The sequence below is a fragment of the Haliotis rufescens genome, unplaced genomic scaffold, assembly GCF_023055435.1.
Source record: "Haliotis rufescens isolate VD_foot unplaced genomic scaffold, xgHalRufe1.0.p SCAF_22, whole genome shotgun sequence".
Taxonomy (NCBI): domain Eukaryota; kingdom Metazoa; phylum Mollusca; class Gastropoda; order Lepetellida; family Haliotidae; genus Haliotis; species Haliotis rufescens.
Genome location: NW_025963913.1, coordinates 9,631,278 through 9,656,615, shown reverse-complemented (window position 1 = coordinate 9,656,615; position 25,338 = coordinate 9,631,278). Strand labels below are relative to the sequence as shown.

At 39.1% G+C, this 25,338-nt stretch overlaps 1 protein-coding gene across 3 annotated transcripts in view; it reads left to right on the top strand.

The window, feature by feature from the left end:
• The window catches only part of LOC124114452 (ankyrin repeat domain-containing protein 26-like), a 792,436-nt gene that overhangs the window by 257,030 nt on the left and 510,068 nt on the right, over nt 1-25,338 (top strand). For all 3 annotated transcript variants that reach the window (XM_046475021.2, XM_046475020.2, XM_046475019.2), the window contains exons 11-12: nt 5,876-6,054; nt 15,437-15,604. In XM_046475021.2, the coding sequence (XP_046330977.2) occupies nt 5,876-6,054; nt 15,437-15,604 (347 nt within the window). The remainder of the gene's footprint in view (nt 1-5,875; nt 6,055-15,436; nt 15,605-25,338) is intronic.

Here is a 25,338-nt window from a genome sequence, read left to right as displayed (position 1 = left end):
ATCATTTATGACTTTCCTGGCAGTCTATCACCACATCATTTATGACTTTCCTGTGAGTTTATCACCACATCATTTATGACTTTTCTGGCGTTCTACCTGCACATATTTATGACTTTCCTGGCAGTCTACCAGCACATCATTTATTACTTTCCTGTAAGTCTATCACCACATCATTTACGACTTTCCTGGCAGTCTACCAGCACATATTTATGACTTTCCTGTGAGTCTATAACCACATATGTATGACTTTTCTGGCAGTCTACCTGCATATATTTATTACTTTCCTGTAAGTCTAGCAGTAAATCATTTATGACTTTCCTGGCAGTCTACCAACACATCATTGATGACTTTCCAGGCAGTCTACCTGCACATATTTATGACTTTCCTGGCAGTCTACCTTCCTATATACGTGGAAGGTTGAGGAGAACAGCATCAGCATCTTCCTCGGACCAAGCAAGCAGTAGTTTGTCACATGCTCTGACGACAGTGCGATCAAGAAGTCCAGAAAGGCAACAAGTCTCAGAGACACTGGATTCTCCTTTGTCAGGAAATTTATCGCCCCACCTGGAGGATTGGACATCTACTTTCATAAGGAAAATGCTGGGAAAACTGGATATCCAGCCACCGAGTTCTTTTCCATGCAAGGAGATGCTGCGACATTGTGAGGGTTTCTAGTGCCCACGATCTTTCACGTCCTTCAGCTGTGGTCACTTCAGACGGCATCGCAGGGGAACACCTTCCTGATGATATACCTCCAGTCATGCCTGACCACATCACGACTATGGAACTGGGAGTGACGTCAGAACCGGAAGTGATGTCAGCACCCGAAATAGCAGTACAAGGTCCATCTAATCAGGAAATGAAGTCTTTTGGTAGTATTATCCAATGAAAGGTAAGTGACAAATCCGGAAGTGACATCAGAACCGGAAAAGAGGTCAAGGATTATCGAACAATAGTTATCATTGTTAATAATTCTAAGAATACAACCTATTACATCAAAAGTACTCCCATCCACCTCCCCAATTCATCTATCTCTAGTGGTTAGATGTGGGAAATATGTAAGGTTACGCACGTTGTAGCCATTACGCACGTCATAGCTTGATTTGCTATAGTGCAATATTGGGAACAACAAATTGTGTGTGATTGACAGTGAAGGAAGAGGACGTCTGTTTAAAATCTGAAAATTTTAGTTAGTGTGACTGAAGCCATAAATACAGGATTTATGGCAAAGATGTAATAGAGGTTGTTTTCTTAGAAAAATTATTAACAAGGATAACTTTGTTTGATTTCTTAATAAAAGTAAATATATTAACCATGACTGTGATGGCAGATGGATAGGAACTCAACAAACAAAAGGTATACATGGTGAGACATGGCATCATAATATTGTTGTTGCCAGTATGAACTTTACTTAAAGCCCCACCCTGACTTATAAACAGTCCACAAGGTGGCAGTGTTTCAGTTTCGAACAGTGACTGACAATGTAAATACAACCAAGTGTCGGGAGAAGCTTTTTGAAAACCGTACACAAACAAGATCACCATTGACCTTCAAACTTCATTATCGACTTGAATGACAAAACATGGATGCCACAAATGGCTCCCTATCTGGACAAAAGTCAATACATTATCTGTAATTTTAATCACAAAAAATCGAATCAATCGTGTTTGGCGTCTGCATCAATCACAGTGGGTGGAGCTTATTTACGGTTGCGCTATAAATAGCAAAGCACATGGTCATGTGTACATGTGACACATTCAATGAATTTGTGGTCAAAGTGTTTTGTGTTGTATATTATTACGGCAGAACAGCAGCAGAACAACAGTTTCGGTAAATGCAACAGTAACAGTACATAAATACGAAATTGACAACAACATTCTTTCAGTACAATCTGAAAATTTCAGATATTTGTATAGTTTTGTTCATTTGCATTCAATACCACACAATAATCAGATTATATTTATATGAAGAATATGTCACGTGTATCAACATTACAATGCAGATAAGCAACTGGTTAATAAGTAACGAAATATACTTGATGTTTTGACATACATTAGGCATATCTTGATAATATTGTACTTACAATAAACGAAAACTCCAATACACATTACAAGACAACTTTAATTATGGATTTCATTTTCTTTCACGTTTGGGTGGTCAGGCTTGCTGACATGGTTGATGCATGTCAACTATCCCAATCGCATGGATCGATGCTCATGATGTCAATCACTGGATTGTCTGGTCCAGCCTCGATTATTTTCAGACCGCTGTCATATAGCTGGAATATTGCTGAGTGCAGTGTTAAACAACAAACAAACACAAACATCACATAATTTTCACACATGAAACTGAGTTTGATCATTAGATCCAGACTTGTCCAATGTATTTTTTGTTCAGGGGATTTGGATACACTTCGCGATCCCTTTCCCGTTTGGTCCACACCAATCCTTCATCTGCTGCAATGTTTAATATCCGTTTCTTCAAGTCTGAGTAAGGGGGGGGCACGGGTGGCCCAGTCGTCTAAGGCGCCACAATTCGCTGTGCAGAGTTGCGTCCCTTAGGCACGCTAGAAACCTATCATTGTGGGTTCGAATCCCGGTTCGCCCCGATTATGTTTCTAGGTTTGTCAGCACCATAACCGTGCTCGTTGGTTTCACCGAAGTGGTAAACGTCTGAGACCTGCATCACTTCGGGCTTTCCTCCCACATTAAGCTGACACGCCATGATATAACTGGAATACTGTTAAAAGCGGCGTTAAACCCAACTCACTCACTCACTCACTCAAGTCCGAGTATCTACCATCTCTCCAAACACTTCGTCTATTTAGCATAGTCCAGAAGTATTGGTAGCACTCTTTTCAAATTGAATAATTTCTGCAACATGGTCACCGCACCATTCCCTATGCTGTGTCACACGCAAGGTTGTCAAAAGAAGTGTGAACAGACATATTCGCCTTCATCTGGTTCCACAATGAAATCTCGCTGTGACACTGATTCACTAATCCCAAGAATCGGCAGTGAATTTGTCTGAAGTTTCTGTTGCACTTGAAAGGGCGGGAAGAGGGGTGCCATCTTATTAATTTGATTTGTCAGTCGGAATGATATAATCTTGAACTGGAACTTTCTCCACAATAAAATCATCAGTGTCAAAATTGAAATAACCAAAGGCTCCCCTGATCATCTCGAACTACTCTCCGTCAATTTAAGCGTCACGCGGAAATGTTTTGTTGCTCATATTGGAAGACAAGCGAAATTGCAAAGTTCTTGACAGCATCCAACTCTGATGCGCTCATGTGGTGTGGTTGCTAGGAGATCGCATGGTCAGAAAGGGCGAAAACAAAAAGTTTTAGAAAGTAATAAAAGAAATCCGGAGTGCAATGCAAAAGTACCATGTGCAGGATGTTTTTTAATAAGAGTATTCACGAAAACATTTGTTATAAAACAATTCAAATTAATTCATTAATTCATCCAAAGGTCATTACCATGATCACGTGGATGGGTATTTGAAAGGAATTTGAATCTTCTGATGACGTTGTGAATGAGGCTGTGTATTATATTGTTGAAATCAACTGACCAGGAAGATTGTTGAGGCATTGACGGATGACGGGGGGATATAGCCATCAGTATGTCCGTCTGTCCGTCTGTAATCATTGTTTGTCCGGAGCATATTTCCTAAACCGTACAACCTAGCTTCACAAAACTTGGTACACTTACCAATCAGGCTCAGTTGTCGTGCCTTTTGCTATTTAGAGATTTTTAGAATTTTATATTTTTGTCGTTTCCATGGAAATATGATGAACTTAGGAAATTTGAGGGTAGTGCTCTTGTCCGGAGCATATTTCCTAAACCGTACAACCTAGCTTCCCAAAACTTGGTACACTTACCAATCAGGCTCAGTAGAAGTGCCTTTTGCTATTTAGAGATTTTTTGAATTTTATATTTTTGTTGTTTCCATGGAAATATGATGAACTTGAGGGTAGTGCTCTTGTCCGGACCATATCAACTTAGCTTCTCAAAAGTTTTTACACCTATCAAGCAGGTTATGTAGTGGTGCCTTTGCTATTAACAGGTTTTTTCTTTTTTCAATTTAAATTGAAAATTGATGAACTTAGGGTAATGTCCTCGTCTGGAGCATATCTTCTAAACCATGCGACAGAGATTCACCAAACTTTATGCACATATCAATCATGTTCACTAGTAGTGCAGTTTGTTATTTATAGATTTTAATCTTTTTAATTTGAAGCCCCTGACATATAATGAAACAAGATGTTAAGGTTTGTTTTTTTGTCAGGTGTTTTTTTCTAAGGTGTACTTTTTACCGATATCATATACTATATATGATGTGAGCTACATAACCTAGTACATTCTCTTTATGCCTTTGTGTCATGAAGCTACTACCGAGCTATTCATTTACGAAGTTATTGTTATTACAATTTCATGAGATCATCAGAAAGTGAGCTACATGAACCAATATTTAATAACCTTCATTATATTTCTGGTTTTGGCATCAAGGAAAAAGATTTCCTTGCCAATCTAAATACATTTAAAGGTACACACAGTTTACCAACATGCCACGTTGGGGGGGATATGTCATCTTCGGATGACTCTTGTTTTTAAAATGTCATGAAATAATTTACACAATTATTGAAAGACATTTTTTAATAAGTAATGCATTTTATTTCGTCTGGCCGCTCTCTAGTTAGGTGAGGCTTGAGGGGAGAAACACATACAAAAAATATGGATGGCCTTATGCAAATGACACTTGGCATGCCAATCAACAGGGAATCTTGGTCACTGGGACCCACCAAGTTTCACAGATCGAGTGACTTCGGCATAAGGGCTTTTGGACAAGTGTGACTTTACCAGAACACATTGCTACTGGGCAATGAAAACGTGATGGAAACGACAAAATATTGCTTTCATCACTTGAATATTTTTTACCAAAATCTTCTCCAGATTCCAGATGAAGGCAAGATGAACACAAGGAAAAAAAACTACTGTTGAAATCATCAATTGCCATATTTATTATGAGAAATGCTATTCATGAACTGCAGATAAACCGTACACCAGAGGATTACGATTGGTGCCGTGATGCATATTATGTGTTTTGTTCTATTACACTGCTCTTATTCATCACAACAAACATATTTCGTTTTCATATAGAGAATAGTGCAGAATTATTATTTTTCTGTTGGACTGTGTTTGATAAATCGAGGACATTTCAGTTTCATTTTATGAAGATGTGAAGCAACATGGCAGGTAGGTTTTGAAACCAAGGACCTACGCGTTTGTTGAAAAGTTCTGTAATCGTTTGATGGATATCTATTACCATTAAAACTTGCGTCCTTGTTGTCAAACGACTCACATTTACGCATTAACCAATGAAATTTGTGTTTTATCGTGACGTTATATTGACCTGTCAGATCACTCGTATAAGCCACTAGAGTGGGGTAGTCCCTACCACAGATGCCCCTTTAATGTCTTAAGAAGGAACAAAAATGAATTTGCTTACAAAAAGAATTGGAATGACTTTTGAACTCAAACCCAAACAGATCGAGGTGCTAAGAACTAAACTCCCTTCAACCAGGAACTGACTTATCCCGCTTGCATTGTCTGAAGGGACAATAGATCTGAGTGATTGTTGCATGAATTTGACTGGAATCATAGAAATGAGGGAAATATGAGTTAGTATGTCGGCATACACAAAAACAGAATGAGGTACTTCAAAAATAAGAAAATGTTCTGAGAAACTAAAAGCTTTCATTAAATATCATTTTATATAACTAAATATAGGTGGTCTATTGTATCTGTGGTACTCGGGTTTTAAAGTCCCACATTTGTTCAGCAAAATGATTACACATAAAAAATTGTTTCAGCCTTCATGGAAGAGCTCGGAATAAGTGATGCTGATGACATCAGTGAAGCTGACATCAGTGAAATGTCATGTGATAAGAAAAAGCTTCCAGTCAAGAGTGATGATGACAGTGACTGGGACTCCAATGTACTCTCAGACCCTACAACAACTCCAAGATTAGGTATTCTGAAGAACTGGAAGGTCAGTGAATGAATTTCTTGCTAACCAGGGCCAAAGGTGCATGGCATTGTAAATTGTCCATTATCCTTAAGCTTTATGAGATGCCCAGCATGATAGAGTGACTAAGATTTGTTCAAGGCATTTACTTTAAGACTCTTCATTTCGGTAAAATGTGAACAAATACCATTTTTAAGAAAATGTTAAAAGTTAAAAATTTGAAAATCTTTTTTAAAAAGCCTTATGGTCGAGTTGTTACTTTTATCATAATTTTGATTTCACTTGACTTAAAGTCATGTGAGCTTATGTCATGACCTGCTTCTCCGTCATCCAGTGATAATAATTCATATGAATACCATACCTATATTACATCATATTGCATCTGTCATCACTCTTGAAAAAATCAAACCTTGCTCCCCAAGCCTCATGTTCATGCATGAGTTGGGGCGGTCGGGTAGCCTAGTGGTTAAAGCGTTTGCTCGTCACGCCAAAGTCCCAGGTTCGATCCCCGACATGGGTACAATGTTGAAGCCCATTTCTGGTGTCCCCCGCCGTGATATTGCTGGAATATTGCTAAAAGCGGCGTAAAACCATACTCACTCACTCATGCATGAGTTGTCATAACTTGTAATTGAGTTGTTTTAACACTGTAATAACTTTAGAATTTCAGTTTATTTAGGTTACTAGAAGACTAGATCATGCTGAAAACTTTTAGTTTACTTTAGATTTTAATTTCTAGATGGTAATATATTTGGTACAAGATGGCGTTCTCCTCCACCAAAGTAGACAGCATGTTTCATTTCAAGACCTTGGATGAGCCTCACATCACCTACGGAAGGTGCCATTTTGTCCAATATACAGAGGATTCCAGATAAACCAGGTGTGTTTCAATCCAAGGCTCCACCCCAGAGTAAGGAGCATGGCCAGGTGTCTCACATCACCCACAGCAGGAGACGGTTGGAAAGCTTGCTGTCTGATGAGTGGATTTCCGTTGGATGTGAGGGGATGCTTACCTTGCATGGGTTTTAGGGAGAAGAGAGACACCTCAAACTTTGGATCCGCACTGTGAAGTCAGCTGGGGCAGCAGGGGTGGTCACAGACCGAAAAGTGGAGGCAGTAAATCTGCATGGAAGCGACTGTCATGGTCTGAACAAGAGAGTGTGCAATTAGTGATTCTTTAAGCTGATAGGTCAGTTAAACAAACATCAATTTTCAATGGACAACAGGACTATTTTTCTCTCATTGGATTCATTCCCATATCCACAGCATTCATTCACATTTTTTACGAATTTTCATTTTCCAATAAAATCCAAAACTTTGTCTGCATTGTTTGTAAAGAAACATGTCTGACCATTTGACACCCAAGTAAATGACCTCGCTAAAGTGGATTGAGATCTGACTGACCATAATTCAACCTCTGAACACATTTATTGTCTTTGTTGTTAAAAGACATGATAAGCCTGCCAACATCTGCACGCAAAATCGATGCACGTTGCTAAACTCAGGGAGGTCTTAAAATCAAAACAAAAATCATTAAAAAAACAAGGAAAAGGAAACTTACCCCAGCGAGCTGATCCTGTGAACTGAATAAACTCTGTGAATGCAGACAGCTTGGCACCAAGTCTCCAGATTCTGTGTTAGCCTTTCAACAGCTTTTCAACCATTTATGAAGCAAAACATCGAAAATCAAGGAACTCCTGTCATCTCTGAGGCTATGTCCCCTCCACAAGTTTCACAAGTCCTCCTAAAATCCTAAAATCCCATCTGCACATGTTACCCATCAGTCACACTTGTCTCAAATAACACACAATGTTGTGTATTACCATTGCTGAACTTGAGGTTTGAGTGCCAATGTTTCTAAATTCTGATCTTAAAGAAAAAAAGAACTGACATTGCCAAAGAGAATATTTAGAACTAATTGATGAGGATTTTGTCAAATTCAAAAAGAGATTAGTAACAGGTGATGAAACATGGGTCAACCACTATGTCTTCAAGATTGGTGAAGAAAGTTATGGCCACTGTATTCTGGGATGCAAAGGGTGTGATCCTTGTCGATTACAATTACCTGTGCCTACTATGCAGACATCTCTTCATTGCATGAGAGATTCTATTGAAGAAAAGCAGTGAGGAATGCTGACTGCTGGAGTTTTACCACTTCATGACAACCTCTTGACTTGCTGTGCGACAATGTGGGTTTGCAGAGCTTCTTCACCCTTCATACTTGCTTGACCTGGCACCAAGTGATTTCCCTGTGGACAATGATGACCTCAAAGCTGCCGTGAATGGGTTTTTCAGGGTGGCTTCAGAAAACGTCTTCGTGGCTGGAATTGAAAAGCTTCACTATCGATATGAGAAGTGTATTGAAAGCAGGGAGATTATGTTGCAAAATAAAATCACTTTCACAATTGTTGGTTTTGTTTGTTTGGCTTAGTACTTTTTGACCAGCCCTCGTAACTGTAATCACTGATGTGCTTTTTTTGTAATTGAATTCTCTAAGTAATTATTCCAATATTTAGATTTCTGAACATACACAAAAAATCACCATGAATGGTGATTTTGTGAAAGGTCAAAGGTTAACTTACCTTATTAATGATGAAGCTAAATTTCAGATGCTGTTTTCAGTCATTTTACTGAGTGCATTATATCACAGAACAGTGAATTTGCCACAGAGTTTAAAACTGTGAAGTGTATTTGTGTGCAAGGTGTATTAATAAATTTAAAACTTATCCTATCTCACACTATGCATTTCCTCTAATTCCTCGATCTTGGTGTGGAAACGTCCTAGAACAAAGTTTCCAGCTTCAAAAACACCACTCACCCAAACACATCCCACACATCACCAAATAAGCACTGTGGTTCACGCACCACTAAAATCCCGTGCAACACGACCCCAGCGATCTGATCACCTCACATATCCAGCACCCTCATTCTCAATTCTATCGCTATGGTGTTCGGACGTTTTCTTGAACAGAGAATTTTATTATTTTTAAATTATTTTTTTATATATAAAACTTAAATACACGATATCACTACTAAAGTTTACCATTACCATCAACAGAGAGTGGTATTAATAACAATGTCTACTGTGTACCACCTTGCCAGAATTGGATTTCCACTTACTTAGCTTAATGTTCAATAAAGACGACTGTTCGTCGGTCCAAGACGTTGTTTACGGTTTTTCGTGCATGTTGTTTTTCCTCTGCTTTGAAACCAAAACGATTGTGTTATCCCTGTAGGCTGTACCTTCGTTTTTTTGCTTAACAAAATATTATAGTCAATTTGGCGATGGTTACATCGCTTTCCGTAGAGGAGGTTCGCTTTCCGTCTCGTTTGACTGCTGCGATTCCTGCCTCTGTGCGGACCACACCCCTGTGCCCGTGCCCGCTCCCTGGCTTCTACAGTCGTCCCACATTTAAATGGCCAGTTCATCGTGTTAGACTACAGCCCTTTACTCAGCTTGGGAAGTCAAGCCGTCAACTGAGGGTTGCCTCTTCCCTTAACATGTTTGTTACTCGGGTCATCACTTCTACAGCGCTCTGAGGATACAGCTACACCTCTCTGGCTTTCTAATGGCGACAACCCTTCTGACTGAAAACACTACAATCGTTGGCGATAGCCAACTGACGACGGATCTTCACTCACAGGATCGTTATCCTTCGCTGGACCGAGTGATCAAGGGATCGACAGATCGCCATTCTTCACCATTATCGACAAGAGGCTGTTCTTGGATGGATATTTCACCAAATCGTACCTCGGAGGATCAACAGTTTCGCCTTCTCTACAGATTGATACCTGAGGGATCTCCACTCGACTACACACATCGATGCATCGACACATGGACTACCATGTCACAATTCACCAGATCGTACCTCGGACGATCGACAGGACCATCATCCTTCATTGGATCATAGACGACCGAGGGATCTACAGATTGACAGATCGACAGATCACCTTACTTCACCATTATCGACAAGACGCTGATGTTGGATGGACAGTCCGTCAGGTCGTACCTCGGAGGATCGACAGTTTCGCCTCTCCTACAGATCTTCACTCTACGATACACATTGATGCATCAACACATTGATACGTCGACACATGGATAAATCGATACATCGACACATCGATACGTCGACATATGGATAAATTGATACATCAACACATGGTCCGATCAAGAACTTGTCCGCTAGAATGACTTTACCTGCAGGAAGCCTCGGTGGCTGAGGGGGGTAGATCGCTGACTTTGTGTGCTGGCATTTAGGTCCCTTACTCTGGCAGTGTGGGTTCGAATCCTGGACGGGACTCAACCCCATAAAGTACGAGCATGTATTTTACTGAGAAGATGTTATCCCAGATATAACTTTTGTTATATAAAACAGACGAACGACGGATGGTCCTCAGTCATAAGATCGTCATTCTTCCACGGAATCAATAGACCTCTCTCTCATCATGCATCAGACTGTTATACGCTAACTTGGACAAAGCCTTCGCTGCATTGCGTTATCTAGATCAGATAATCCAGTGATCCATCACGAGCATCTGTCTACGTCTTGGGATATGATGACCTGCACCAACCATATCAGCAAACTTGACCAACTAGTCTTGTTGGTCTCTTACAGGCATAGTCACCTCGTATGGCGAGCTTGAGATACTGACGTCTCTCCCTACCGGGATCTTCATGGATCTGGTCCACATGCCTGCCAGCCATGAATCGTCTTACGATACTCTCCTATATTCCATATAAGTTAGCACGTCTCTTCCGCCCTCGTTGTGGTCAATCTACACCATTCTAACAGACAATTCGATGGGGGGGGGGGGTTGTCCGTCTTTCATCGGTACAAACGGCAGATGTTCGATGTCTGAAGATGGTTTCTAGCACACCGGTTTCGTCCCATGTTCTACAAGCAACTGACTGCCTACACACTGGTGTTTTTTCGTTACTCGGGGCAGCGCTTGTGTGTTGGGAGCTTTTGACCACGTGATCAGAAAGACTGCTGTATTTCCTGTTCTGCGAAAGGTTGAATTACACATCACACCGAGATTGCTGTTTGTAAACAAGACTACCATGCTGACTGTGGTACAGGCTGATCTCATGCGAGCCGTGCGAAGCATTTACAGTAGTAGTCAATGACTATATGTGCGGTCTATCACATCTTCACAACTCCTTTTGTCGTCACATCGATACTGGAATGCACAGCGCTTTTTCCAGTGCCAAGGCGATGGAATCCATCGTCTCTTCACCAGTTGTACACATCACCGATCAACCTGGCAGGACAAGTCATCCCTCACTTATTCAAGACGACATTTTTTTTTTGGTATATGATCCTAATGTTAGCCACGTCCATTCCAGGCACAGTGTTTGCTACTAACGCTCTTTAACGTGGTCCCGATTGCCCTGCTTTGTACGATCAGCCAACCGATAAACTACATCTTCAGCATCGTTTTTCTATGAGATACTAGATCACACGCACGACCGTCAAGTTTTTACCATCGCTTTATAACACATTTTTTGTGTAATGTGTATTTGAACGTTGATCAGCAGGCGAACTCATCTCCACATCAACAACTCGGAAGTTCAACGTTCTGCATATGGTAATAGCTATTACACTTTAGACAACCTCTCCGTTACCCCATTCTAACCGTCACCAGTCAACAGACGACAGCTTGGATTTCCACAACTGGGAGGAGAACCACCCTTCTTGTCACTGGCGGTACAACCGCTTCAACCCATGGCTATGTACACGAGTGACTAAGCCAGTTGCTGTTCGTCACACAGGAATCCGTAATACATTTTACCTGGATGAAGGGATTCAAGCCCGGATATGCACAAATACTCAGACTACAATATTTCCTCGGAAATTATTAACACATCTACGTTGGTTAATAAATTATCAGAAGTCCGACTTACAGCCATTCCAGGATCTCCATTCCTTAGGATCAAGTCTAATGAGCCAGACTAACATCCTAGTACCAGAACACATTGAGGAACACCTCTTGTGATGGACAGTGGAATTGATTGTTTGTGCAGGAATTTGTTTACACAAGCTGAAATACAACAACCACTTGTAGTGTTCATAGATACCTCACTTCAAGGTCGGGGAGCTCACTTCAACTTGGAAGTAACATCAGGCCTATGGTCAGAAGCAGACAGCTCTACCACATCAATTACATGTATCTGAATACGAGACTGTAATCCGGGTAATATTTCATTGGACCCCACAGTCAAGAAACCAACGTCTGATGATCGGGACACTCATATCAACTGTGGCATACACTAGGGCTGTTACGATTTACTCTCGTATTCGGTGAATCGAACCGTAACCATTCATGAATTGAATTCATTATTCATGGCCACTAGAATTGAATATTTATGAATATGCTATCATGTATATTTACATACCCTGTACCTTAAAATATCCACAACAACATATTATATGCATAGATTTCTTTCAATTACAACACTCTAATAATATTTAATTTGATAGTATTGTTTTCACTGGTCATTGTCGCATTTGAGCAGATACTAGTACCTGGATAAGTGCAGTATATAAATGTATAATTTATTAATAATTAACAAACCATGTCAAATAAATTATGATGTTATTGTTTCACTGAATATAATAAATAATACATAAACTTGCTGACTTGTTATTGTAATTGTAAAGGAATATTCGTATTCGTTACCCTATATTCGTGATATGAATCGTATTCGCCTCATAGTGTAATCTTTGCAGCCCCAGCATACACTAAACACCTTCAAGACACGATGAAATCAGAGACCCTCCTACAGTTGACTTTTCACCTTTGGTAGACAAGCTCAACTTAGCGATAAAGGCAAGACATACCGGGAGCGGCAAGTGGATTAGCAGACACCTTGTCCAGACCAGCCAGACTATCAACAGAATGGAAGCTACGGCCGAAGCATTCCAACTGCCAATAAAAGAAAAGATTGTCTTCCAGTAACCCTATTTGCATCAGATAACATTGTGGCACCAGTGCCGGACCCACTAGCCTGGTCAGTCGATACTCTGACAATATCATGGAAGGACCTAAACGCGTATGCGTTTCCCCCACTAGCCTTGATACCACGGATACAACAAAGATCCTACACACGAACTACCAACAACTGCTGTTGAATCTCTGTGAATATAAATGGAAAAGTTTTCACCAGTTTGCCAGATCGAGAGGGTTTCCGCATCCAAGCTACTATACCACAAGTAGCAGATTACCTATGTCACTTAAGAAGGCATCTTATGATTCGACACTGGGCACTTACTGGGCAACGATCAGTTCTACTACTCACTAATGGGATAAAACTTACTATAGTTCCCGAACCTTTAGATCTACACAGATCTTTCAGACTGCAAGTAATTCCAGCATGGGATCTCCCTGTATTCTTCCGTCACTTCTCCTGGCTGACTATATGCACTTGTGGATAAAACCTCAAACTTTTACGTTCATTACCATCTTCCTGCTTGCGTTGGCTCCTGCAGCTAGTGTTAGAGGGACTCGTGCTTAGACGTCGGTTGAGTCCGGTTCCAGCGTCTTCAACAAGATAAGTTTTCAAGGACAACCGGATCGTCTTTTCAGCCTCCACCACTCTCATTGATTGAGATCTGATGTCGTGGAAGACGTCTCACTTTGCCCAGCCTGAGCCTACACGATCTACTTGAAGGCATCTCAGACCATCCTTCGCTTTCGCAAGCATGTTTTTCATCCACTTGTCGACGGCTGCAACTTCTGATGTATCTTGAACCACCAACTCCACTGGCTGCGTTCTTTCATCCTCAGGGTCTACACCTTTGAGGGACTACCACCCAGCTTCTTCCAATCCTCATGAGACGAGGGCAGTGACTTCCACTTTGGCGTTGCATAGTATTGCACACTCTCAGCCATCATGGAGGGATGTTATGGCGTTCTGATATGGTCTTTGCCTCCTACTCCTTTCGGAATCTCAGTTGCCGACGTCCAAGGTCACAGCAGCCACACAGCACAGATGAGGAAGCCCAGCGGACTACAAGTCCCTTCTGGTTTCCTGTATATACTGCAATATTTTCATTTATTGCTTATGTTAATCGGGTTTCCCAGACAAGCTCCCATTAGGAGGGTATATATGTTTGTCTGTTGGGACTTCGGTCTACGTCAATAGAAGCCACCATCCAGTGCGGCCATGTGTTTAAATGGTGTCCCAATCTTCTACCTGCTCACCTCTGTCTTTGCGCATGTGAGGTCTCAGTAGTTGATTGACGACCTGTGTGAAAAAGGGTCTACATCAACAGAAGTCACCATCCGGTGCGGCCCTTTGTTCAAATGGTGTCCCTATCTTCTACCTGCTCACCTCTGTCTTTGAGCATGTGATGTCTCAGTAGTTGATTGAAGACCTGTGTGATAAACGGGTATCGTTAATTGTTTCCTCTTCTCGTTCTTACCTTATTCAATCTCTACGTGAGTTTCATAGGTTGATGAAGCGAAAAAAGAGATGCCAAGCTGGTCCGCCTTACGTCCTTGGGAGTGTATGTGTGAGGTATGTCTTGTAGAACCTACGCTGGGGACGGGGTGTTTGAAACAAAACACTTCTTCCTATCCAGGGTGAGGTTTAAGTCGTGACATAGTAGGTGTCGCCTGGCTCATGGTTATGCGGTCATTCTTGGAATGGCGTCCTGTGTGAAACCATGAAACACATGATTCCCCGATGTCATGATGTATATCTCTTGGTAGCACAAAGAGGGTTTTTTTAAGCAACCCTTACACGAGTTTATCACTACCTGTAATCCTTGTAAAATCCTTTGAATTTTCCTGTTTAGTTCCAGCTTCCTTGTGTACGTCTCATGGTTGAAGTCCTTACAGGCTAGGGTATTTGCGCCCCACCATCCATCCGTGGGATAAATGCATAGTGTGAGATAGGATAAGTTTAAAAATTTGTAAATTTTCTAATAAATTGTATATTTATATACTTATCCTATCTCACACGCTAATGCCCACCCAACCAACCCTGCCTCACAGTTACACCAGCCTGTACGCTCTAGATTGAGAATGAGGGTGCTGGATATGTGAGGTGATCAGGTCGCTGGGGTCGTGTCGCACAGGATTTTAGTGGTGCGTGAACCACAGTGTTGATTGGTGATGTGTGGGTTGTGTTTGGGTGAGTGGTGTTTTTGAAGCTGGAAACTTTGTTCTAGGACGTTTCCACACCAAGATCGAGGAATTAGAGGAAATGCATAGTGTGAGATAGGATAAGTATATAAATATATAATTTATTAGAAAATTTACTATTTTATTTGTTTTCAAATTGAGGTTTGAAGAAGAATGTCCCTTTGGCATCCAGGGGGTGTAAGGCCTTTTTGCTCATGGTATGTTTTCTAATTACCCTATGTTTGAACTCATGTTGTTATTTATTGTCTCATCACAGGGAATGCCAGGAGATAAGACAGATGAACTTTTGGAACCAGTGTCAGAGCATGTACTTGAGACAAAAAGCTTGATAGCTGTGTTACAAACAGTCACATCTACACCTGTGGAGGATCAAAATACGGTACAAGATAGGAAGGAGGATTCCATTTCAGAGTGGGACTCAGATGTGAGTGAAATATGCTTAATACCATTGATTGCAGTAGAAATTAAGAAATATGGGCTGTAATTTCTGTAGATATTGATTAACCAAATAAGATAGTTGGTCTAATGTGCAAAGATTTTTCTTAACATGGTGCATTGTGCAAGAAATTTGGAAATAAATGGTATATACCGTTAGAAGATTGACCAGTGAAAATTTGTATGGCTTCACATGTTCAACTGCAGAGTCATCTCCCTTGTTGTAAGGGCTAGTCACGTGATGACACATGAGCAGACGGCAGCTTCTCAGATCTGCGAACATAACAGAATTTTATTAAAAGATGCAGTTTCCATTATCTCTATACCCATGCGTACGAAACTGCACACAAATTGCATATAGCAAAAACAGCATTCCTCTCTCTTCTGTATGTGCAGTGATGCATTGCCCTAGCTCATCCTTTGTCCGCTAAAGAACTTGGTTTGCAAATTTGGAGGGGGGCATGAGAATCATCAGAATGAACAGTCAATGAACCCTACATTTCGTGGCTACTGGAAATCAGTTCCATGGAAAATTCCTCAAACAATTGACTCACATACGGAGAAATGCCTGGACTGGTGCATTGGTATCATCACTGAAAATTTTGATATGTGATTTTTACAGATGTGTCGCTGTTCAAATTCTACAGAACATCTGTAACAATATGGCCCAGGGCCCACTTGCACAAAGTGATCTTAGTGCTAAGATGATCGTAAGTCCCATACTTTAACATATAGGCTTACAATAGTCGTAGCACTAAGATCGCTGTATGCATGTGGGCCCAGAAGAGGGAAGTCCATGAAACTGGTACCAAAGTTTTTACAGTGTGGGGTGGTATTTCTATGATGGGAGTGATTCCCCTTATCTTTGTGGAGGGTAACATTAACTCAGGAAAGTTTGGTCAAATTCTTCAGGAAGGCCTCTTAGAATTTGCCGTAGGACAGAGTAACATTCTATGCCTGACTCCATACATCAGCATTCACAAAATGCTGGTTTACAGAAAACCATGTGAATGTAATGGATTTTCCTGCTGCATCATCTGATCTTAATCCCAAAAGATATCACAGTTAGCTAATTGTCTTTGCATGGGTGGAAAAGTATTCTACAAGAATATTATACTGACCAATGAGGGCCATGCTTTCAAGTCACATATTGTTACTATACTCAGTAATATTAGATCACTGATTGGTTATGCTAACAAGATATGTGGTCGATAATTGATCAGAAAGTTTCTCAACAAGCTGAAATTCCAAACGGAATCAGTACGAAAGCTTAGCACCTTCTCAGGTTTGATCAGCCTCACCCTCACCCTCACCCTCACCCTCACCTTTTTGTTGCAATTCTCACTGGCCCCTAGGAAATGTCTCCAATTCACAGTCAGAAGCTGCCATAATGAGTTGCTAATACTACCATTCAGGATGTTCATCTCATATTAGACGTTCTTATGGATTACAGCTCAGTTCATCAGTTTTACTCATATCCAACAACTTCCTATTGGTCAGTGAAGATAGGATCAAGAATTGGCAGAATACCATCTCCCATTTATATGTTTGGTCATCTCAGAGTTTTGAATCATCCAACGAAGTCGGAGATGAAAACTGGCACAAGATATCTCATATCTTGGAGCCAGGCCCCGGGAATCATGAAAATAGTCTTAGCTCAAATTTTGCTAAGCACAAATTTTGTCTTAAGTTTTTAAGATTTTGCTTCGAGCAAAGATTCGGTCTTAGCAAAATCTTAGCTACCAGTAAGTCTAAGTCTAAGACTGTCATCATAGGGACATGTGCACATTATACCGTACTATGGTAATCATTAGATGCCTAGGTCTTTTTTTCTGCGTACATATTCCTAAAATCAGAAAAGTGAAGGTTGTGCGAGAATTGTGAACACTCAGCACTGGATCTACCTCCAGCTATCAAATTACACAGAGATGTAGAATATTAAATTTCCTATCTGATGGTGTAAATGTAACAGTAAATAGTAAACCACTTTGAAAAGAAGACACTGCTAAGTTTTGTCCGAGAATTTATTCTGCATTTAAAACATGAAATTTCTACCATTTTTAGTGTACACCGATAAAGTACTGTGAGACAATTGTTTTTATTTAGCAGCTTTACCAAAACTGTGAGCAAACAAAATACTGCCTAATATTTGAACGACATAAATATACATCAAATGGAGTTATATGCATATGTATACCAACATAATTACAATGCCAAAAATAGCTGTAAATGACAAAAACTGATTTACCTCTATGACGTCAAAAGGCGACTGAGAGGCTACACACGTTCACAGAAAAGGGGGCATAACACCACATTGCTTAGCACTATTTTTTTGTAACTGAGGTCTCTTGGTGAGAATTAGCTGTGAGTGAGGATAATATATTTTCGTGTTGTTTTGTTTACGAGGAACCAAACTATTCAAACATAAATATTGATATTGAAACTATACGTTTAGGCATAAAAAAAACCCCATAAGAAATGATGAAATTGTACTTCAGAAAAAATAAGTAATAATGGAAGGCCCTATCTAACCCATAGATTACTCCTTAGATTCCAACATTCTCCTGATTGTGCATTATTAATGGAGCACTAGCCGTATCATCAAATGTAATGAATAACTAAAAGAATGACACCATTCTATTTGACGTCATGGCTGCTTTTATGTCTTTGACAACGTCGGAGAAAGACGACACTGGTACTTTTATTAATATTTATCTCCCCTAATTTTTGTTCATGGTATGCAGAAAGTCGATGTGTAAAACAGAATTTGACGTTTTTCCAATACAACATAAAAAGACATAGTTTACCATGTAAATAATGTCTTGAACAGATAAACAATTCAGTAGTTTACAGGGTATATTAATTGGAATCGCACCTGTTTGGCATCAATATTATATCCTGTGGTCACAATATTTAAAAAAGGCTGAACCCATATATATATATAATGCAAAACAAGAGGAATAATTCATAAATCCTTCGTGACGAACGCACACCTGGCAAATTGTTAGATATCACTGTTCTGTATATCAAACGTCCTAAAAAAAAATTCAAAGACCAAGACAACTCTTCTTGAAGTGTGTTCATATATTTTGACGAAAAATAATATCCTTTTTGTTAAAGTCATATAAAAAATAAAATGAAATGGCTATTCATGGACACTGTATATATGAACTTATAATATTGACTATTACACTCCCTAGAAATACATACATGTTGCAGTTTCATTTACATTTCATCTTGTAACACTTGTCCAAATTAAGAAATATCAATTTCATATGTAAACATTGTTCAAACAAACAGGAGATTATCAAAGGTTCATATATGTTGTGGCCTATATCTACGTATGATATCATATTGAACATTGATTAATATCCAAAGTGAAATTAAATGTGTTTACTTTCGTTCATTCAGGGTTCGTATATACATAAATGTGACATGTAAGTAATCAGAAGCATTCTGACATTATGTGTACTGTTATTTATGTTTTTCATTGAAACCAAGAGAAATATATAGTCAGAAAGTCTGATAAGTACTGTTGTCGTTGTGCGTGATTTTGCGTCAGTCATGGCACCACACACGACGGGAACTTTGATAATTTTGTTGAAAATATCAAATCATTGCAATGTATCTATTTTTAATTCTCTAATTCTTCATACAATTCTCTTCCCATGTTTATTCTGAAAATGTTGAGCCAATGTATTCAAAGAATAGACGAATGGCTTTGTTTACATTTCCAACAGTGCAGTTTTCCAAACACAGCGTTCGTTTTTACATTTCATGTATTTTGCTTATTTCATCTAGACAATTTGTATTGGCGACAAAGACCATTTGTCATTTGATTCTAAAATGTATGAGGAATTCTAGGATGTAGGTATCGCAACTGATTTTGAAATATGCATGAAATATTGGCGTCTCATTACTGGTGTACAAATAACATGACTTTGTAAACACCAACAAATATGACACAAAACGACTGAGCAATTAATAGGTATAAAGGCACAGTGGCAACAAACTGAAGGAATATCAAAACTTAAATAATATGTCATAGCGACTGATTTACGACACCCATTGTCTGAAGAACATTTAATTGCAAAGACTCATTACCCTCATGACATCTATATGCCTTGAAACACTTAATTGCTGTTATTTATAAGATGCTAATCCTATTTGTTAATCCCCATTTTTGTGTACATCGACCGTCTGCCATCCTGAACGAGATGTGCAAGTATGTCACTGATGATTTACTGTTTACATTTATATTTATTACTTACTAAATGTCAGGTGACCTTGGCTATATAAGCTTTGGTCCAGAGAGATTGAAAAAAGGAGGAAAGAAAGGTCTTACCCTTAGCCTAGCTAGGGTTAGGCTGGGTGCTCCGGGGCACCTAGACAACAACCACTACCACTATGTGCTGACCTGGCACAGAGTGTCTTTTGTATGTATATATCTACATGTATAAAGTAAAACTGTATATACCACAAGCCATCGTCTCCAAGTTGTCACTTCCTACTGAGAACCATACGTTGGCCCCTTGCATATACGAGTATGCAAATTATTTAAGAATTGACCTCCACTTTGTGTGAGTTCATTGGAGTATGAACCTTCATAGAGTGAGGGCCAAACTGTATGAACGTCTGAGCTTGTGACGACGTTCATACAATGTTTGGCCCTCACTCTATGAAGGTTCATACTCCAATGAACTCACACAAAGTGAAAGTCAATTCTTATAATTTTTTTATCACAATTTCTTACCTCAAATGATGTAGGCCAAAATCTAAACACAATTTTATTTAGTACGTGTGACTTCATGTTTACACTGACAGCAATACAACAACCAGCTATATCGCGGAGTAAAATAGTTCCTCAAAAAGAGAGGTGACATGGGCGTATGGATACACAACTTGCTCTTCAGAAACATCTTACGCAGCACATATGTTCAAATCATATCCTCATTAGATGAGAAAGGTCTGTAAAGAACTACCTTATTAAGTCAGTCACAATGACAGCGCGTCGTAATACATTTACATAAAGTACAAGACGTCAAAATGGCCGACACGATAAACGTGACGGGAGAGATTTCCGAATTTCTTAATGAACATGTGGCGGTTACATGTGTTAGTCATCATTGATCAACTGGCCGATCATTGAAAGGTGAATAAAGATGCGTCAAACAGACACTAAGGTAAATTCATAGATTGCTGGAGACGGTCAATGTCAGCCTAGGCACGAATTTAGTCGATACCACGATTGTTTAGATGTGCATTTCTTCGTTTGTTCATTAGGATACGACGCAGCGAGGATATTCGTGAACAATCATGCAGTCACGCTCTCTGACATTTCTCAATGTATACTGAAACGCTGAGACCAAGAATAAAGGTTCTAAATAATCAGAAAGAATGCTTATGTATGTTTTCGTGCTAGGGAATTCCCAGGGGTTTCCCCAGGAATGTGGAAGTAGTCCGTCAGTGTTGAAGTCATTTCAAGAACACGATCTCGTGAAAAACGTATGAACGTCAAATTGTGTCGTTCATACACTTATAAACGTCAATTTCGCGTTCATGTGACCGACCTCTCGTCCAATGGAAAAGCTGTATATTGTGTAAACTTCAAATTAAAAAATTATTCATTAATCAACGTCAGACCAACGCATTGTTAATTAGGTGGGAGACTGTTTGAGCGCAGAGTGAGGTGTGCCAGTTCATCACCGATTAAACCAACACTGAACAAAATGGTAGGCTGACGAAATCTATATCTTTCAAAGAGCTATTCGTCGTACGTATCGAAATGTCCCCTGATTTGGTATTTTCTCCATTTTAGCCCCTAGTCGACAATACTTAGAATTCTTTTTATCATCATTTTCTGATTACTTGAACAATGAAAATAAAAAAGAGATACGTTAGTGGATAGCTCTATTGTGAAATCTGAAAATTTTGCTTCCTTGGTGCCTAATCTGGAAATTATGAATGTGTTACCTTATGTTTTTATTAAAAACATACTTAGTTAGGTTAAAAATGCATTACTCAAGTAATGTGATAAACAGAACTTTCATATTTATAAAAACTAAGATCAGACCTCACAAATGTAGTATGACATGTAGCAAAGATGTTTTACAAGCTGATAATTTCCTTGATAAATGTAGGCCTCATCTATCACCAAAGAGTCTCTGGGAACGCGGTGTGATTGCAGTAAAAGAATTCTGGTTGACTGGTTGTGTTTGTGTAATATATATTGCAAGAGTCTCTCTGGTTCAGCTAAAATGTTTGGGCCTACAGTTTTTCTTTTGGGACTAAGTATTTCTATTGGGCCTGTAGTTTAAACTAGTTTTCCTATTGGGCCTACAGTTTTAATACTGGGCCTACAGTTTTTCTTTTGGGCCTTCAGTTTTTAGCTCACTGGGTCCGAAGGAACCATATTTGGTTGGAAGCATTCTCTTGTGGTGAGGATTCAAAATTGTACAAATGGAGGGGCAAGGCCAAATAGGAGTAATTTGGTGTTATTACTTTAAAATGACTTCTTCTCTGGAACTAAGAGATAGATATCAACCATATATGGTTGGAAGCATTCTCCAATGGTGGGGATTCAAATTGGAGAAATGGAGGGGCTGAACACCACCCCCACCCACGGAGACTGAGGGGCGGGCCTGAAAAGGTAATTTGGCAATATTGCTTTAAATGACTTTTTCTTTGGAACTAAGAGATGGACATCAACCACAGCTGGTTGGAAGTATTCTCAGGTGGTGGGAATTCACAATTGTACAAATAGAGGAGCTGATTATATGATTTATCCTTGATCATAACATGGTAACGGTTCAGATCTTTATGCTACATTTGTATCCAGAAAAGATCATATTCATGCTGTCAAAGTTGCCATCCAACCATTTTAAATGCTGACAGAGTCAAAATTACCAAATGTTTGCAGTATTATATACATGTACAATGCAAATGTATATTTTGTCGTGAGTGCGTAAATATCAAGGTGAGCGATACAGGCCCTATGGGCCTATTGTTTAAATGTGCAGGGTCCCGTTCCACAAAGCGATCGTAGCACTACGATTGTCGTAAGTCTATGTTAAAGTATGTGAGTTACGATTGTCTTAGTGCGACGATCGCTTTGTGGAACGGGGCCCTGGCCCTTAAGTCTCTTAGTTTACTCTGCTGAGTTTCAGACACTGTCACACTCACATGATGACCCTTGCAAACCATTGATAGATTTGTTATGCCAAACAACTCAGATAATTAGTGGTCTAACTGCTACATGGGCCAGGTGCATGAAATAACAGGATGGGCATGGGCTGGGCGTCCGATTTAAGAATTACAATTATAAAAATTCAAATGTACAGAGTAGATATATATCTTCACCTTGAAGTCACATATACAACCTCATTCCTTCAGCAATAGGAATGGAATAGTCGAGTTTTAAAAAGGGAGAAGTGAAGGGTGTATAAGTCAGTATTGCTAAATATGTTTTTCTCTTTGTCTACAACAATAGGGGTTCCAGCTCACTTCCACTGGAGGCAGATTTATACCCCAATACCTATACTTAATTTTGAATGCAAAAATCGCAATGCGACTTAACAATCGTCATGAATCGTATTAAAAGAAACATCGATAGTAATTAATAATGGATAAAATTTACTATAGCCCTCGAGGATATTGGAAAGCTATATAGGGGCAATCAAAAATTAGCCACTACGGCTAAGGTATCTGAAGATGTGGCCAAGGATTGGTTAAAGCTCTGCACTCTAACGTCGAACCCATTCGACAGAGGTGTCACTTCCCGTGCATCTAATGTCGAACCCATTCGACACGCGAATAGCATAACGACACCCCAAAATAAAACTCGCCATATCTATTTACCAAGAAGGCTTTGCGTAACATTTAAATTACGTATGACATGCATAAATGCTCAGCTTGATCAATATCAAAACTTTCAGTCATTTATTTACCTCAAAAAGAAAATATCGCGAGTTAAAAAAGTTTCAGCCTAACTTCTCGGCACACAACTACCAGAAACGGCCATTGTTGACTTTTGGCACTTCACGTTGAGCGGCATGCAGTCCGATAGTTTCTTTATAATTTCATCATTTTTCCTATTCGATCATAAATTTTTGTTTGCTGACGAAAGGAAAACACTCATGTTCCTTAATTTCTAAAATTTAGCAACTTTCGGTGTAACTAATTGTAAACAAAAACAATCTGAATCGTAACATCATCAATTGGATGGAACTTGTACGATCATGGCAACGGCGATAAACAAACAACTCAACATGCATAGTTATCCTGTTAGACTATTACAATCATTTTGTTACATCTAACTTAATTTTCTTGAACTATTGACACCTATATATAAATCTTTGTAAAAAGAATTTCATTTTTAAAGAGTTTGCAAATGATTTCCTTTGAAAAACTTTTGGACACATTGACAAGCCGACAAACGTCAGTGATAAGCGTGGCCTAACTCACGATTTGTTGAGTTGAACAAAGTCATCAAACACTGCGGAAAATGACAAATATTGGATGATACGCAAAATCTGAACTGATATACATTCTAGTTAAACAATTCAATAGCAAAATAATGCAGTTTATGAGACATAATCAAAATACTTGCAATTTTAGCTATCATTTCTGAAACCGGAAGCACATACCGCATGTGACACATGGAAGCAAAATATGCAAAAGTTGGTAAGCTATCATAAAGAAATTCCGAAATAGATTCAAATTCAAAAGAAAATACATAATTTACTATTTTTCGTCAACTATTTACTATTTATTGATCTGGATACCTTAAAAAAACCCGAATCTTTACTCAATTAAAATTAAGATATCGGAGATATGATTATTGAAATCAATTTGCACAAATGTTACGATATTAAAAGGTTCCTAGCATGAAATGCAAACCACCTTCAATAACGCAATTCAGGTAAGTTCAAGAACATTTACAAATTTTGTGTTCGCTTTGGTCTTAACCTTGGTATGATTGAAAACATCGGGATATTTTTATATAGTACTGTGTAGTTTTCTGTCAGAAATAAATGTGCCAAATAGTTCTTCAATTGGCCCTTGTTTAATGAGGCACCAACTGTTTGAAATCACCCACCCTCTTTAGAGCGCCTTATGCTAAAATTAATCCAGCAGGTAGGGGTAAGAAGTGTGAAAAGAATTCAGCAGGCTAAAGGTCAAAGGAACAAGCGATTTTGCAAACATATAATATGCTTTAACCGAACAATTTAATTTGTTTTGGGTACAAAATCACATAGGAGCCTAGAATCTATATATATTTACACTACCTCCATACAGTCGTGGTGTACCAAAATTTCAAACGGTTCAGAGGACGGGAGGTTCTCAGAAAGTTTTCAACAACATCTTTAATATTTTGAATTGTTCTTTTTGTAATGTTACCCAATAACAATATTATGTTGTTATTATTATGGCATATCAATACGTTATATCGCTCTCCTTTGCGTTCGTTTTCAGAAAATATTTTAAAATCAAAATCATCGAGCCTGAAATCCATTACGGTTTCGGATTTAGACTTACACATTTGATGGCGACAATCACAAAACAAATAGGAGTGAAGACTGCTCTCCAGATCAATAAATAGTAAATAGTTGACGAAAAATAGTAAATTATGTATTTTCTTTTGCATTTGAATCTATTTCGGAATTTCTTTATGATAGCTTACCAACTTTTGCATATTTTGCTTCCATGTGTCACATGCGGTAT